The sequence below is a fragment of the Etheostoma cragini genome, chromosome 4 (genome assembly GCF_013103735.1).
Source record: "Etheostoma cragini isolate CJK2018 chromosome 4, CSU_Ecrag_1.0, whole genome shotgun sequence".
Classification (NCBI taxonomy): Eukaryota; Metazoa; Chordata; class Actinopteri; order Perciformes; family Percidae; genus Etheostoma; species Etheostoma cragini.
In genome coordinates, this window is record NC_048410.1 from 5,481,475 (window position 1) to 5,494,370 (window position 12,896).

Here is a 12,896-nt window from a genome sequence, read left to right on the forward strand (position 1 = left end):
TACGTTTCATGTAAATCAGAAGATGTTTGTCATATAAGGCTGATATCCTGTTGCCAGCACTATGACCAAAAGTCAGCATTGGCCTTTATATGTTCTCAGGCCAGCTGTTGAGATGGTACAGACCAAATTTGAAGTCCATCAGTTGAAATCTCTATAAGGGGTTAGTTAAAGTATAGCTTTTTGACTTTTAGGTCTACTTCCTGTTGCCACTAGAGGGCGCTATACTTTTGATTCAATTTCGGTGTGTATATGTCCTCAGGGTTGGACTCTTGAATCCTGAAAAGTTTCAAGCCATTGGACAATGCCCTATGATGAAAAGTTTTTCTTTTAATCACTTTTCATCTTTAACGTCTTAAGATGGCACAGACCAAATTTGAAGTTGATCAAAGGACAGTTCTAGAAGGAGTTTGTTCAAGTACGACGTGGAAATGGCCAAAATGTCACTAATTTCAAACTTTCTATTCAAAATGGCGTACTTCTTGTTGGGTTTAGGGTATGGCTCCAATGAGCTTTTTTGTACGTTTTAACATGCTTCATATGGTTACCAAGTTCCGTTAGTCTACGTTAAACATACATGTGTCTATTCCCTTAACCCTTAAGATACGTACATTTTTACCAGACTTGATGCGATCGGCAATGTTGGGGAGTTTTTGAATATGTTAAGCCACTTAAAACTGCGATTAATTTGCCGTATAAAGAATAATAACAATTCCGTCAGTTTCAAAAGGGCCTTCGCCGCTGTCAGCGCTCGGGCCCTAATTAGCTATTTTACCATAAATTACATTATCCAAAGGTCATTTAGTTCCTTTGTTGGATCTACATATTTGACCTTGTTGCCATATTAATACCTGATCAGTCAGGCTCTGTCATGTGGCCTAAATGTCCACATTTAGGTTGGGAAAATCTGGAAAAGTCTGGTGTTGCATCACTAATAAGGTGCTGGAATACTTTAGAAGGGTTATGTATTATGTATTGTTTCTACGTGCAGTTTCTGTTTTCTGTTTTTGCTGTCTCTTTATTCCTTTCCTCTTTTCTCAGTTCTCCTTGAGGGCAGTATTTGTGGGGATGTGAAAAGCCGCAGCCAGTAAGGCCTGCATTGTTCCAGTGCTGAGTAGCAGAGAGAAGATACACATTGTGATTCGCATAAACTTTCAATTGTTCTGTCTGGGGTCAAACGGCGAGATCCCTTTTGTTTGAACTTCCTCACAGCGGTTTAGAAGAAAAAAAAAAACAGAGGTTGTTAGCTTAGCTCTAGAAACCTCAAGTGGTTTTCAGTGTTAAAGGTCTTTGGGAAGCTTAACAGTTCATTCCTGGACACACCAATGCTGGGTCCAAACTCAAACCATTTAATGTGAAAATAAAAAGCTCAGTCACTGTTAAGTTGCTCAATAGTGAATATTGAATGTCTACACACACCTACTCATACTGTGTCCTGGATGCATGTCTCCCTATAATAGGCAAGCCAACTGCTTGTAAAAGTTTAATTAACCAAACTACTCCAGTGAAGTATGTCTGTAAAGGTTCTTGGTCATCCAGGTCATGGTAGTTCTCTGATAAGCACAGGCAACTGAATTTGCTAGGCTGATCTCCGACATGTCTCTGCTGACGTCGTCTCTCTGGATATGTAACATGTAAAGCTCCCCAGACAGCATGTAACATGGCCAATTCAAGCGGACATGAAAGAACAATTAAAACTTGCTAAATTGAACCAATTAACTCTTTTTTTTCCCGTAAATAGCCAAGGCCATTTGTTTTGTTTTGTTTCCTGTTAACAACCTCTGCTGTTGCTTATTTTGTTTTCTCCAAACCAGTTGATGGAAACACACCTAGCATTTCTTTTTTGTGACATAAACATCCCTAAAATGTGCTTGACAACTGAATGGAAAACAGTTGGTTTGATTAAAGAGAAGCTATGGATGGGACCTTTTCCCAGTGACCATTAGTGCTGATGAAGAAACACCTTGAATAACTCCTCTGTATACCTTTTTGAAGTTTAATGTTGATGTTCAGGTTAGGTGGATGTATTTAGTCGGGTAGTCTCGCTTTGCCAGACATTCCTCCACAGCTCTGCTTCATTGGCATTTTTTTAAACCAATTACAATTGTCTTGCCCGGCAATGGTCCCTCTGCAAAATAGCCTCTGGAAAGAACTTGTTTTGGTGGAACGTGTTAAGGTTCAAAAGCTGTTTTAGTCATGCAGCAGAAGACTCTGATAGGACAGATAGTCTAGCTAGCTGTCTGGGTTTACCCTGCCGAGATCTGAGGAGCAGTTAACCATAGTCTTCATAAATCCACCAAAGTTTAAAATTCCAACACAAAGAAAGTGTAAAGAAACGGACATCTGGTCGTAAAGATGGACATTCTGCGGATTTTTGGTTCACATCAGAGCAATCCTGGTGGAATCCAATCCAAGTGGAATATAGTGGATGTTGAATAGTAGTCGGGTAACCCTTGACCAGTAGTAGACAAAGTGTCAGCCTCCAACCTGTGACAAGCTCTGCTTGAATGTTACCGTGCAAGTAGACACCGGAGATATAGCTCAGACACTTTCCAACAATAAGGGAAACTTGCAAAATGCAAATTAAAATCTCAATTTTCATCATGTAGCAAACATCTGGTCAAATGTAGAATCTACTGAAGTATAAGTGATGTAGTGAGACGGCTAGTCTCTCTCTATCTTCGTACAGCTGCAGAGTAAGCAAGTGAGAGAGATTAATGGTCTTAGGCTGTAGGTGTGTGACATCCAAACTGCTCTGTCGAGGTTGGCCAAGTCCAAGCGCCCAGGCAGCATGTTACGATGCCGTGCCCAGGACCATCTCGATGAATTTAGCTGGAGCCAGGTGTATTTTTAGCCAACCGGGGGTTATGTAACAAGTACCTGTCATGTGATCTGTACACAGAGAGGTGGGAATTGGCCTCGGCAGAGACGTTCAAAGTAGCGTTGCTTGTGTCTCAGTGAAAAGAAAACCTTTTTAACTTGGTAAATGCATGTGGGTCTTAAAAGGGAACATATGATAAAAACTACTCACCTTTTCAGTGCTTGTGCACATATATTTGGGTATCTGGAGTGCCTACCAACTCACAAACTGTGAAATAAGACAACCCAGTCAGTTTGTGGGCTGCCTAGATCAGAAAACATGGGATTCAACAATCCTTACAAATGTGGTCCCCCTTTCTATGTCACATGCCGGCTTATTAGAATATACTACTCACCACACTTTTACTTTAACTGTAAAACTGTGCATACAGTACGTGTCACAATTATTTCTAAATATGTAGAAAAAAACGATTGGAGTAACTCTGTCAAAATTAAAGTTGGATTTCAGATAAACCCATGTAGTAGTTTTTCTTTAGATTTCTAGAGTAGATCTCTTTCCATACATTTTTTAAGTTGTTTTTAAGTGGTTTGTAAAATTGCAGATGAGTGTCTCACCACTAAGTAACTGAATTGGCCTCTTGTTGACTTGGTAAAAAGAGAACAATACACTTACTTCACTAAGAATAGTTGGCCACATAATTAATGATTGAATGGAAAGAGTCACACCTCTTACTAATGTGACCTCCTTCATCGTCAGGTACCCTGGAGCCCCATCTGTCTGCCCTGCTGTGGATGGCCATGCTGGTTTCTCTGGCTATTGTCATAATCTTGCCTCAGCCTCATGGTATCCGGGCTCTAATTGCTTCAACCATCCTGCGCCTGATCTTCTCTGTAGGCCTCGAGCCCACATTGCTCCTGCTGGGGGGTTTCAATGTAAGTGTGTGTCAGTGTGTTCAGAAAGTAGTTAGCATTTGTACAGAATTCAAGTGCAGTATTATAATAAGATATGCTTTATTGCTCGGTAGATGGTTGACTGAAATTGGCAACCGGCACAGTCCCATGCCAAACATTAACTAAACAATAACATAATTGATACAGGACTTGTGTGCGCACAGTGCAGGAACAAGGCAACTCAAGCATTCAGCCAGATGTCACGTTCAGGTGGACACACTGGTTTAACAGTTGAGGAAGCATTACTGCTGCTAATAGAAATGTCACGCATTGCTCTTGGGTGTTAATGCAGGAGGTTTTACAAGGTCAACCACATCCACTTTATTTTTAGTGTTCTGAACCATCAGCAAAATCCTACCCAACTATATTATTCCTGATATGTGAACCTTCCCTTCTCAGTTTAAACATGCTGTGCACATCATAACATGGCTTCTTTCTATACATGTCATCTCTGTGTTCCCCATTGTTTTCCAGTTATGTAATAAGGTCATCTTCCTTACGAGCTTCGTTGGGAACCGTGGAACCTTCACACGTGGCTACATAGCCATGATCATGGATGTAGAGTTCCTGTACCACCTGCTCTACCTGATTATCTGTAGCCTGGGGGTCTTTGTTCATGTCTTCTTTTACAGCCTGCTAGTAAGTGAGCACACACACAACACATAATCTTACCATTTCTAACCATATATGCATATGTACCAAATTAGACACCCTTTCCTAGTGATATACAAACAATGCACTGTCCAACTTGTCCTGATAAGAAATAAAAACAGCATAGTGTACACATTTTCACTGTTATTTGCACTGTAACACAGAGAACCATGAGTTAAAAAAGGTAGCTTAGATGCTATTTGATTGGTCATAAAGGTTCATATATTCTCTGCCAACATCATTTAACCATGAGATGTTGGCAAGGAGGTTTGAATAAAGGCAATGATATAAAAAAACTATGTGTACCCATTTTTTCTCTGAATCCTTCCTCTTTCAGCTCTTTGATCTAGTTTACCGAGAAGAGACCTTGCTGAACGTAATAAAGAGTGTGACCCGCAATGGGCGCTCCATTGTTCTGACAGCTGTGCTGGCTCTTATCCTTGTCTACCTCTTCTCCATTGTGGGCTATATCTTCTTCAAAGACGATTTCATTTTGGCGGTCGACAGGATACCCAACAAAACACTTGGTATGTTGAAATACAGATTTGTTGTCATTCCTTTAGCGGGCTGACCATAAAGTACTTGCCCTCCCTGACCCAGACAGTCAACGTAAAAAACATGGACCGTTCTGCAACACAAACACACACACGGTGGTTGTGTGTGAATGTGAAACGTTTTCTGTCCAGTTTAATGTACATGCATTTCCTTTTATGACCATACCTATCTTGTTTTTAGCATCATCAATAAGTGCATATGAAGGATTTCAACATTAATTTGCATTGGGAAATTGTAAATACAAATTGTACAGTTGCATAATGTCTTGTTTTCCCAAATAAAAGAGCAGGGAGCCAGTATGGTGGGAGAGTTCTTCTCTGGTGGAGTGTGCCAAAAAGAGAACGGGGAGAACTGTTCGGCAGATGCCATGATGGATGGTAGGTTGACAAAAGTTAAAGGATACTGTTGCGGTGTTTGTGTGTGTGACTGGGCGTCAGGATCAAGGTTCTTTTAGGTTTGAATCCCTGTGTTTGTGCACGCATGTCCCTCAAGAGATTCCCAAGTTTGTGACTGTGTCCTTATGACTATCTGTCTATGCATGTAAGGGCAAGCTTGCATGAGTGTGTGAAAGGTTTTATGTCCTCGCAGACGACTGACTCAGCCAGTGGAGATTCGTCCCACTGAGCTGTAAATCTGGGTGGACGGGTGGTCATGGGATTAAAACCTGTTGGGCCAATTGCGATATTTCAGTGAGCTGGGTCAAACACCAGGAGTTTAGGCTCATTGTGCGTCTCAGGAGACAGGGGCCCAGGGTTGAAATGTCAGGGATTAACTAGCACCAGGTACAAGCAGGTCACTGGGTCACCAAGTGGTGATGCAGATCTGCTCACATCAAACAAAAAGTTTTTGCAAACCCACTGGCATTGATAGGAAAAGCCTCCAATCAAGGATGAGCACATGCACTAGAGCTGCACGATATGAGAAAAATATATAGAAATATATATATATATATAGAATATTCCGATAATGATATCACTTGCAATAAATAAACAGATATTAACATGTACTCAGTTTTGTATTTATGCTGCTTTCAGTATTCTGCTAAAATAAAGCAAATTGCTTGTTGAATCTTAAAAAAACAAGAAAAATATAATTTTCAACATTTTATTGTTCAAATTGAACATTGAAATAAAGAATGAGTGCAGTTTTCTAATTATACTCTATTTCAACTAACTAACTCAAAAATCTCTGAGTGTATTTTCGTGACAAGTAGCAGCCTTTTGCGATGTGGTCATCGTGTGTTCAAGATGATATCACAATAACGGTAAAGAAAAAAAAAAGATATGTTGTGCAGTCCTAACATGCACCACCTTAAAATTGATCAGCCAACCATGTTGAATCCTCACACTGGCGTGACTTCTTAGCTTCAACACCACAAAAAAACCTTAATTAGATAGCCTGGTGACTTTTTTGTAGATAGTTGAGAACATTCCCAGACTTGTTAAGTCCTCACTGACCTCCCCCCCCCCCCCCCCCCCCCCCCCCCCCCCCCCCCTACCAATTTGAGTATGTCAGGGTTTAAATCCATATATAGTGTTGATTGTATATTGGATCTAAAGTCTTAATGGCCTCCATTATTTATGGATTTGTGGTTTAAGGCATGGTTGACTGGTTCTAGACAATGCTTTGACTTCAGCCTAAACAAGAAATGACTATCTGACCATATTGGTTGTGTCTCCATAGCTTCCCTTACCATCCAGCCGTCAGCAGTGGTGATCGAGGACAAGGAGCGGTCATGTGACTCCCTGCTCATGTGCATTGTCACAGTATTAAGTCACGGCCTTAGAAGTGGAGGAGGTGTTGGGGACGTTCTGCGGAAGCCATCCAAAGAGGTACAAAGCACCAAAACACAAACAACAAGGAAGGAATCACCACCAAGTTAAGTTTAGATTTAAAAAACTGTATCACTATACTTTTATTCATTAAGCCTTAAAATGTCAGTCCACAAGCTATTAGATTACCACTCAACAGCAAGATTCAATAACATCACATGCCTTATAACACACACACAAATTAATTGAAATTGAATTATATTAAAGTGGATGGAGAAAACTTGACAATAGATCTTTAATAGTGGACATTGTAGTGGACAATTTGTTTTGTATTAACAATAACAAAAAGGATTGTACAAAACGTGTTTGGATCAATAAGCAAAAAAGATGGTTGGCTAATTCTATAGCCAAAGGATAAGCCAGCATGTACACTTTTTAAAATCTGCAGTTTGACCCATAGAACTAGGGCACGACTAGCATGAAACTTGCTAATGTTAACCTCAGTTAGCTTATCATACGTGTAAATTCTCTGTACTGTTTTCAGTTGTGAGGTTGTGTTTTATACACAAGGATGGCTCATGCATAGTACTCTGTATGCAAAGAGGGCATTATGAGTCACACCATTGACAACAGTGAATGTGATATAAATAGGTTCCATATTTCCATAAACCTACCTTGACATATGATTTATTTTAGCAATTAAACTAATTTCACTGATTGAATGTAAGATTTACAAACTATAGAATCGTTTCTAAGATTCTGTTCTCAGTTTTAAATATTACTCAACAGATCAGTGTCTACATAAATCACAGGCATTCACTGTAAGCTAAATTCTTAAATACATATCACTAATAAATGAATTTGACTAATATTGCCAGTGGATGTCCATCTCAACAAAAAATTACATCAACTTCTAAATCTTTTTTTATAATGCCAGTTGGTGATTTAACGTTTTTTTATTTATTTTTATGAAAATGGTCAACATGCAGCCTTGTTGGCATATCTGCAAATGAGTTAAATCCATTTTGTTCAAAAGGCTAGTGAGAAAATAATTACTGTAAGTGGTTGTTAGTCACCATTAGGAAATGCAAAATTGTAAACCTACGTTTGTAAATATCTGAGGAATCGTTCAATGGGATAGTGATTCAAGCTTTCTGCAACCTACTGTACATTGAATTTATAAACTAGGCCCATAGGCCCACTGTGACCATGGTATTCCCAGTGTGACACCAGCTGATGTTCCTTGCTCTTACAAGTTATCTCCTCTTTGGCGTCCACAGGAGCCCCTTTTTGCAGCCAGGGTTATCTACGACATGCTCTTCTTCTTCATGGTTATCATCATTGTCCTCAACCTCATCTTTGGTGTCATCATCGACACATTTGCTGACCTGAGGAGTGAGAAGCAAAAAAAAGAGGAAATCCTGAAGACAACATGTTTTATTTGCGGTGAGGAAACGAATGAAGATGCATTTTCAATCTTGTTCTGAATGGTGATGTTATTAAATAATATTATGAAAAATTATGAAAAAAAATTAAGATCATACAATTCTTGTCTTAGGTCTTTTTCTTTTAAAAACATTTAAAGGCATTCTGTCTACTCGGCAGTTATAGACACACACTGTTGTTCATCAAACATGGAGAATGTGACTCAACACTTTTGAGACACCTTTCCTGTCTTTTTCCCAGCATGACTGTATACTGTCGTACTCCCTTCTTAGAATAAATAAGGCGTAAATGCCTCGCAGTTCCATTTGAGTCGAAAGCTGCAAGCGAAAACACTGCTGTTAGCATTAATCGTGCAGTACAATCAGCAGGTGTGATTGCTTCGCTTTGCAGATGATGACGAAATCAAAACAAATCAAATCAGTGGTCTGCTCTGAGCTTGCTCTTGTATGAGCGTGCGATTACCGTGTTGCAGCTTCACATCAGGCCTCCGTGCAAAATGGGGGCTGTTTTTTCTGAGTAGTATAAACAATGAAACGCCTCCTCTTCCAAGAATGAGTGGTTAGTCATGGCAGGTGCTGCTGTGGAGGAGTGTTTCTTCCTGTTGCCATATAGGTCTTGACCATGTTAGACTGTACACTCACTCAGATACTGGCTTCATCCATCACTAAACAGTCACTTCTGAACAATCATTGGTCAGTTCTGGTCATTTTAACTGCTTTGGGTTATTTTGGGTAATTCGTCATTTGCAAATGCAATGCAAGAATGTAAATGGATTACAGAGATATGGTGTGACAAAATAAAAATACATGAACATTTTTAGCCGATCTCAGCTGACCGGTTTTGTCTGGCCATTGCCTTGTGACCCCATTTCCTCTTGTTTTTTTCAGTTAGTCATTCTCATTTAGGTCACAAGAATGATTATGTCATGTTTCCACACAAAGTATATTTCTTCACTCTTCCAAAGAAATGAGAGGTGTGTGTGTCTGTGTGTGTGTCTGTCTGTGTGTGTGTGTGTCCTTCATTTTGTAGGTTTGGAGAGGGACAAGTTTGACAATAAGACAGTTACGTTTGAAGAACACATCAAAGTTGAGCACAACATGTGGCACTACTTGTTCTTCATCGTTCTGGTGAAGGTGAAGGACTCCACAGAGTACACTGGCCCTGAGAGCTACGTAGCCGAAATGATCAGGGTAAGGATGTTGTCATGCACAAGCATTCTGTTGATTAACTATTTAAAGTCATAACTATGATGAAAACTTTCCAGTATACGCAGCGGGGCTTGTGATAGGTACACTGAGAGAGTGTCACGTTCAGAATAATTGCTTTAAAAAAATCCAAAATTCTTCAAGCTCTTTTCAAAAATAAAGCTATGTCCACATTTGTTTGCTACTGCTGGTAACAATTCATGTGCTTTAGAGACTACACATGTAGAAGTACCCTGCAACCGCAATCCGCTACCGTTGTGGTCTTTTCTGAGGTTGACCTTCACTCCAAAAAAGGATGCACAGTTGGTGCTTTGACTCTAGCAATTAGGTTTATTGGGGTTTGGACAGTGTTGATTAGTGTCTTTTTTTAAAAATTTTCCCTCATCTATTCCAGAGTCCCAGGACTGCATTTTGTAATCCCTGCCTCCGTGACCTTGAATGGTTCCAAAGTATTAACGCATCAGTCAGCTTTGTGAATGGAGAATTAACATTCAGACTGTCTGCCATTGGCATAAAATGTGTTAATCCCCTGAAGCAGCAAGGCCTTGCTTAAATTATTAAAAACACAGGTTTTAAACTGCATGTAACCCCAACCCAGTGATATAAACAGTTATTGAACTGTAAAAAAAGTACAACAATGTTTTGCTTTATCTTTCTTTTCTTTTTTTTATATTATTATATACACTCACCGCCGACTTAATTGGGTACACCTGTTCAACTGCTTGTTATTTACATGGGGATGTTGTGGAAGGGGAGATTTGCATAATTGATGTGTAGCCGACAAATCTGCAGCAACTTCGTGATGCTATCATGTCAGTTAGGACCAAAATATCTAAAGGAATGTTTCCAGCACTTTGTCCAACCCAGTTCTATTAAGGTGTTATTAATGAAGTGAGTAGAGTAGTTATAGGTTGTGATATTTTGTATACGTTTTTTTTTTTTTTTTTTTTTTTTATTATTTTTTGGGCTTTTTTTGACAAGACAGTTAGGTAAGAAAGGGGAGAGAGAAGGGGAAGAGATGAAGGAAATCGTCACTGGTCGGACTCAAATCGTGGACCTCTGTATCAAGGCATAAACCTCGAAGTATATGTTTGCCTGCTCTACCCAATGAGCGAACCTGGCCACAAAACAATTAAATTTAAACTGAAAATATTCAAAATGAAATTAAAAACTGGTGTGAGTTCTAGCAAATGTTACATTATCATAAGATGACATTACAAATACGAAACAGCAACACACACATCAAATCCGGCTGTTTGTGTCACAATTGATTAAACCAGGCAAACTCTGGAATTTTTCATTTGAAAAACAAAATTGATTGTTTTGATTATTGCATCATACTCCTAGACTGTGAGCAATTAGAGAGCTTTTTTAACTGCCAGAGGAAAACCCCTTCTTCTGAAGTGGTTGCTTCCCTGACGCACTTGTGTTGCTGTCAGTTTCTGACACAGTTTCTCATTAGTTACCATTTAACACACTCCGCTGCCTTTTGCCTTGATCTGCTACACTCAGTCTTGTGAGGAACCACCTGATTTGGGATTAACCCCCCATCCTCTCTTGCCTTAACCTTACACCCACTGAGCCAAAATTAGTTTGTTAATCTTTCAACTTGACCAGCAAGTTTAAAGAGCAGGCAGAGCAGAAAATACACACATTGTGCAAAAGACCACAATGACTCATCAGCTGACCCAGTCTCGAAAATTCACATGCAGGTGGTTGATGCAGGACCTCCATGTTTATTGTCTGAGTTGTATACAAAGATTTTTGATTCTAGGACTTTTTTATTTTTTATTTGATGGTAATAGCAAAGATACAGAAAGGACATATATAGATAAAGATAGAGAGGGAGGGAGGGACAAGTTGAAACAGGTATTTATTTTAATGTGTTAATAATCAAAAACACAATGCATGCAAAAATACAAAGAACAATGTCTAAATAATTAAATTTAGGTTTGCAGACGTATACCTATCTTGCTGTCCTATCAAGACACATTTCTAACACATATTTCTAATCTGATTAAGTAAGGCAGCTTTATTTGTATAGCACATTTTTCAGCAACAGGGCATTAAAAGTGCTTTACACAAAAACAGTTAAAAAATAAAAACCGATAAAACACAAACTGTTAAAAAATTAAAGTATTCGACCCGTGCTGGGCCCGTTCATAATGAGTCAGTGTCTCTCGGTGAGTCGCGTTCTTCACACTTCCTCTCGCAGTTATAAATAGCCTATGTGACAATAATTTTTTTGGGGGTTAAAATCAACAAATAATCGTGAGAATAATCACGATCAAAATTTTGATCAAAATAATCGTGATTATCATTTTGGCCATAATCGTGCAGCCCTACTCAGATGCATAAATACCTATTGACACAAAGTAGTACCTAATCTTTAAGGAAGGATTGAAACCAGTTTAGTACTGAGCCAGAGAGGCCTACCCAGTTTCCAATCGGTCAAGAATATGTCATGGTCGACCGTATCAAATACATATTTGATATCGACCTATAGTTGTTTATATGTTATAGCTGAACTTGTATAAATTACAAATTTTATTTTACCCACACAATTTGTATTCTAGGGTTGAGCAATAGCTATATAACCGTACAGCATTATGAATGTAGAAATCCCCCCACAAAATGGCAGACCACAAAAGAATTAATAAATTAATTTGGTGATGTGGTTGTCAAAGGCACAGTCCGCTGCCCATCACCATACTGGTTCATGGTTGCTTTTATGCACATATGCACTAGATAACACACACACACACACACACATATATATATATATATATATATATATATATATATATATATATATATATATATATATATATATATATATATATATATATATATATATATATATATAGTAGATCTTGCTGTTGTATGTTATGCAGCCTGTTACAGCTTTATCTCACACTATTTATGCAACATGGTTAATAAGCCCAATTCCTTTAATCTTTTTTGCATCTTGCCCACCGTATTTCGATGTATTTGATGCTGCAGTGACTTGGAAGAAGGAAGAGGACTGAAGGGGGTGTAGAAGTCAGATCACTCTGACAATGACTGGGACTGACGTCAATGACGAAGGGCTCTGAGTGAAGTGTCACGTCTTAGGTGTAAAAAGATGCTTCGCTCACACTCGTTGCTCTCATTCTTAATGACTTCAACACTGCAGGATGCCCCGGCTCCACGAGCTGATTTTAAACATCCATTGTTGCAGACACTCAAAACATCAACATTTAAGTACAGCAAAATATGCTGAAAACATATCTGTCAATTCAATTTTTTGGGGCATTTATTTGCATGTGTGTTGACTGAGTGGGCTGTCAGGTGGCTTGTGGCCTGACTGTGACGTTTTCTGTTGCTGTTTTAACCACACGGCATCCTGTTTCTTTCTCATGGCCATGCGGTTTTGATAATGAAAAATGTACTTCCGTCATTTCCATTGAACTAGCGTGATGTAGAGTCGTGGCTGAACTTCTCAGTTTACTGGAATTGC

General features: G+C 39.0%; 1 protein-coding gene across 21 annotated transcripts in view; it reads left to right on the forward strand.

Annotated features, from left to right (window-relative positions):
• Positions 1 to 12,896, forward strand: part of itpr1b (inositol 1,4,5-trisphosphate receptor, type 1b) — an 88,225-nt gene that overhangs the window by 68,976 nt on the left and 6,353 nt on the right. For all 21 annotated transcript variants that reach the window (XM_034868673.1, XM_034868683.1, XM_034868672.1 and 18 more), the window contains 7 exons: positions 3,575 to 3,750; positions 4,243 to 4,407; positions 4,757 to 4,946; positions 5,259 to 5,351; positions 6,658 to 6,806; positions 8,027 to 8,192; positions 9,222 to 9,382. In XM_034868673.1, the coding sequence (XP_034724564.1) occupies positions 3,575 to 3,750; positions 4,243 to 4,407; positions 4,757 to 4,946; positions 5,259 to 5,351; positions 6,658 to 6,806; positions 8,027 to 8,192; positions 9,222 to 9,382 (1,100 nt within the window). The remainder of the gene's footprint in view (positions 1 to 3,574; positions 3,751 to 4,242; positions 4,408 to 4,756; positions 4,947 to 5,258; positions 5,352 to 6,657; positions 6,807 to 8,026; positions 8,193 to 9,221; positions 9,383 to 12,896) is intronic.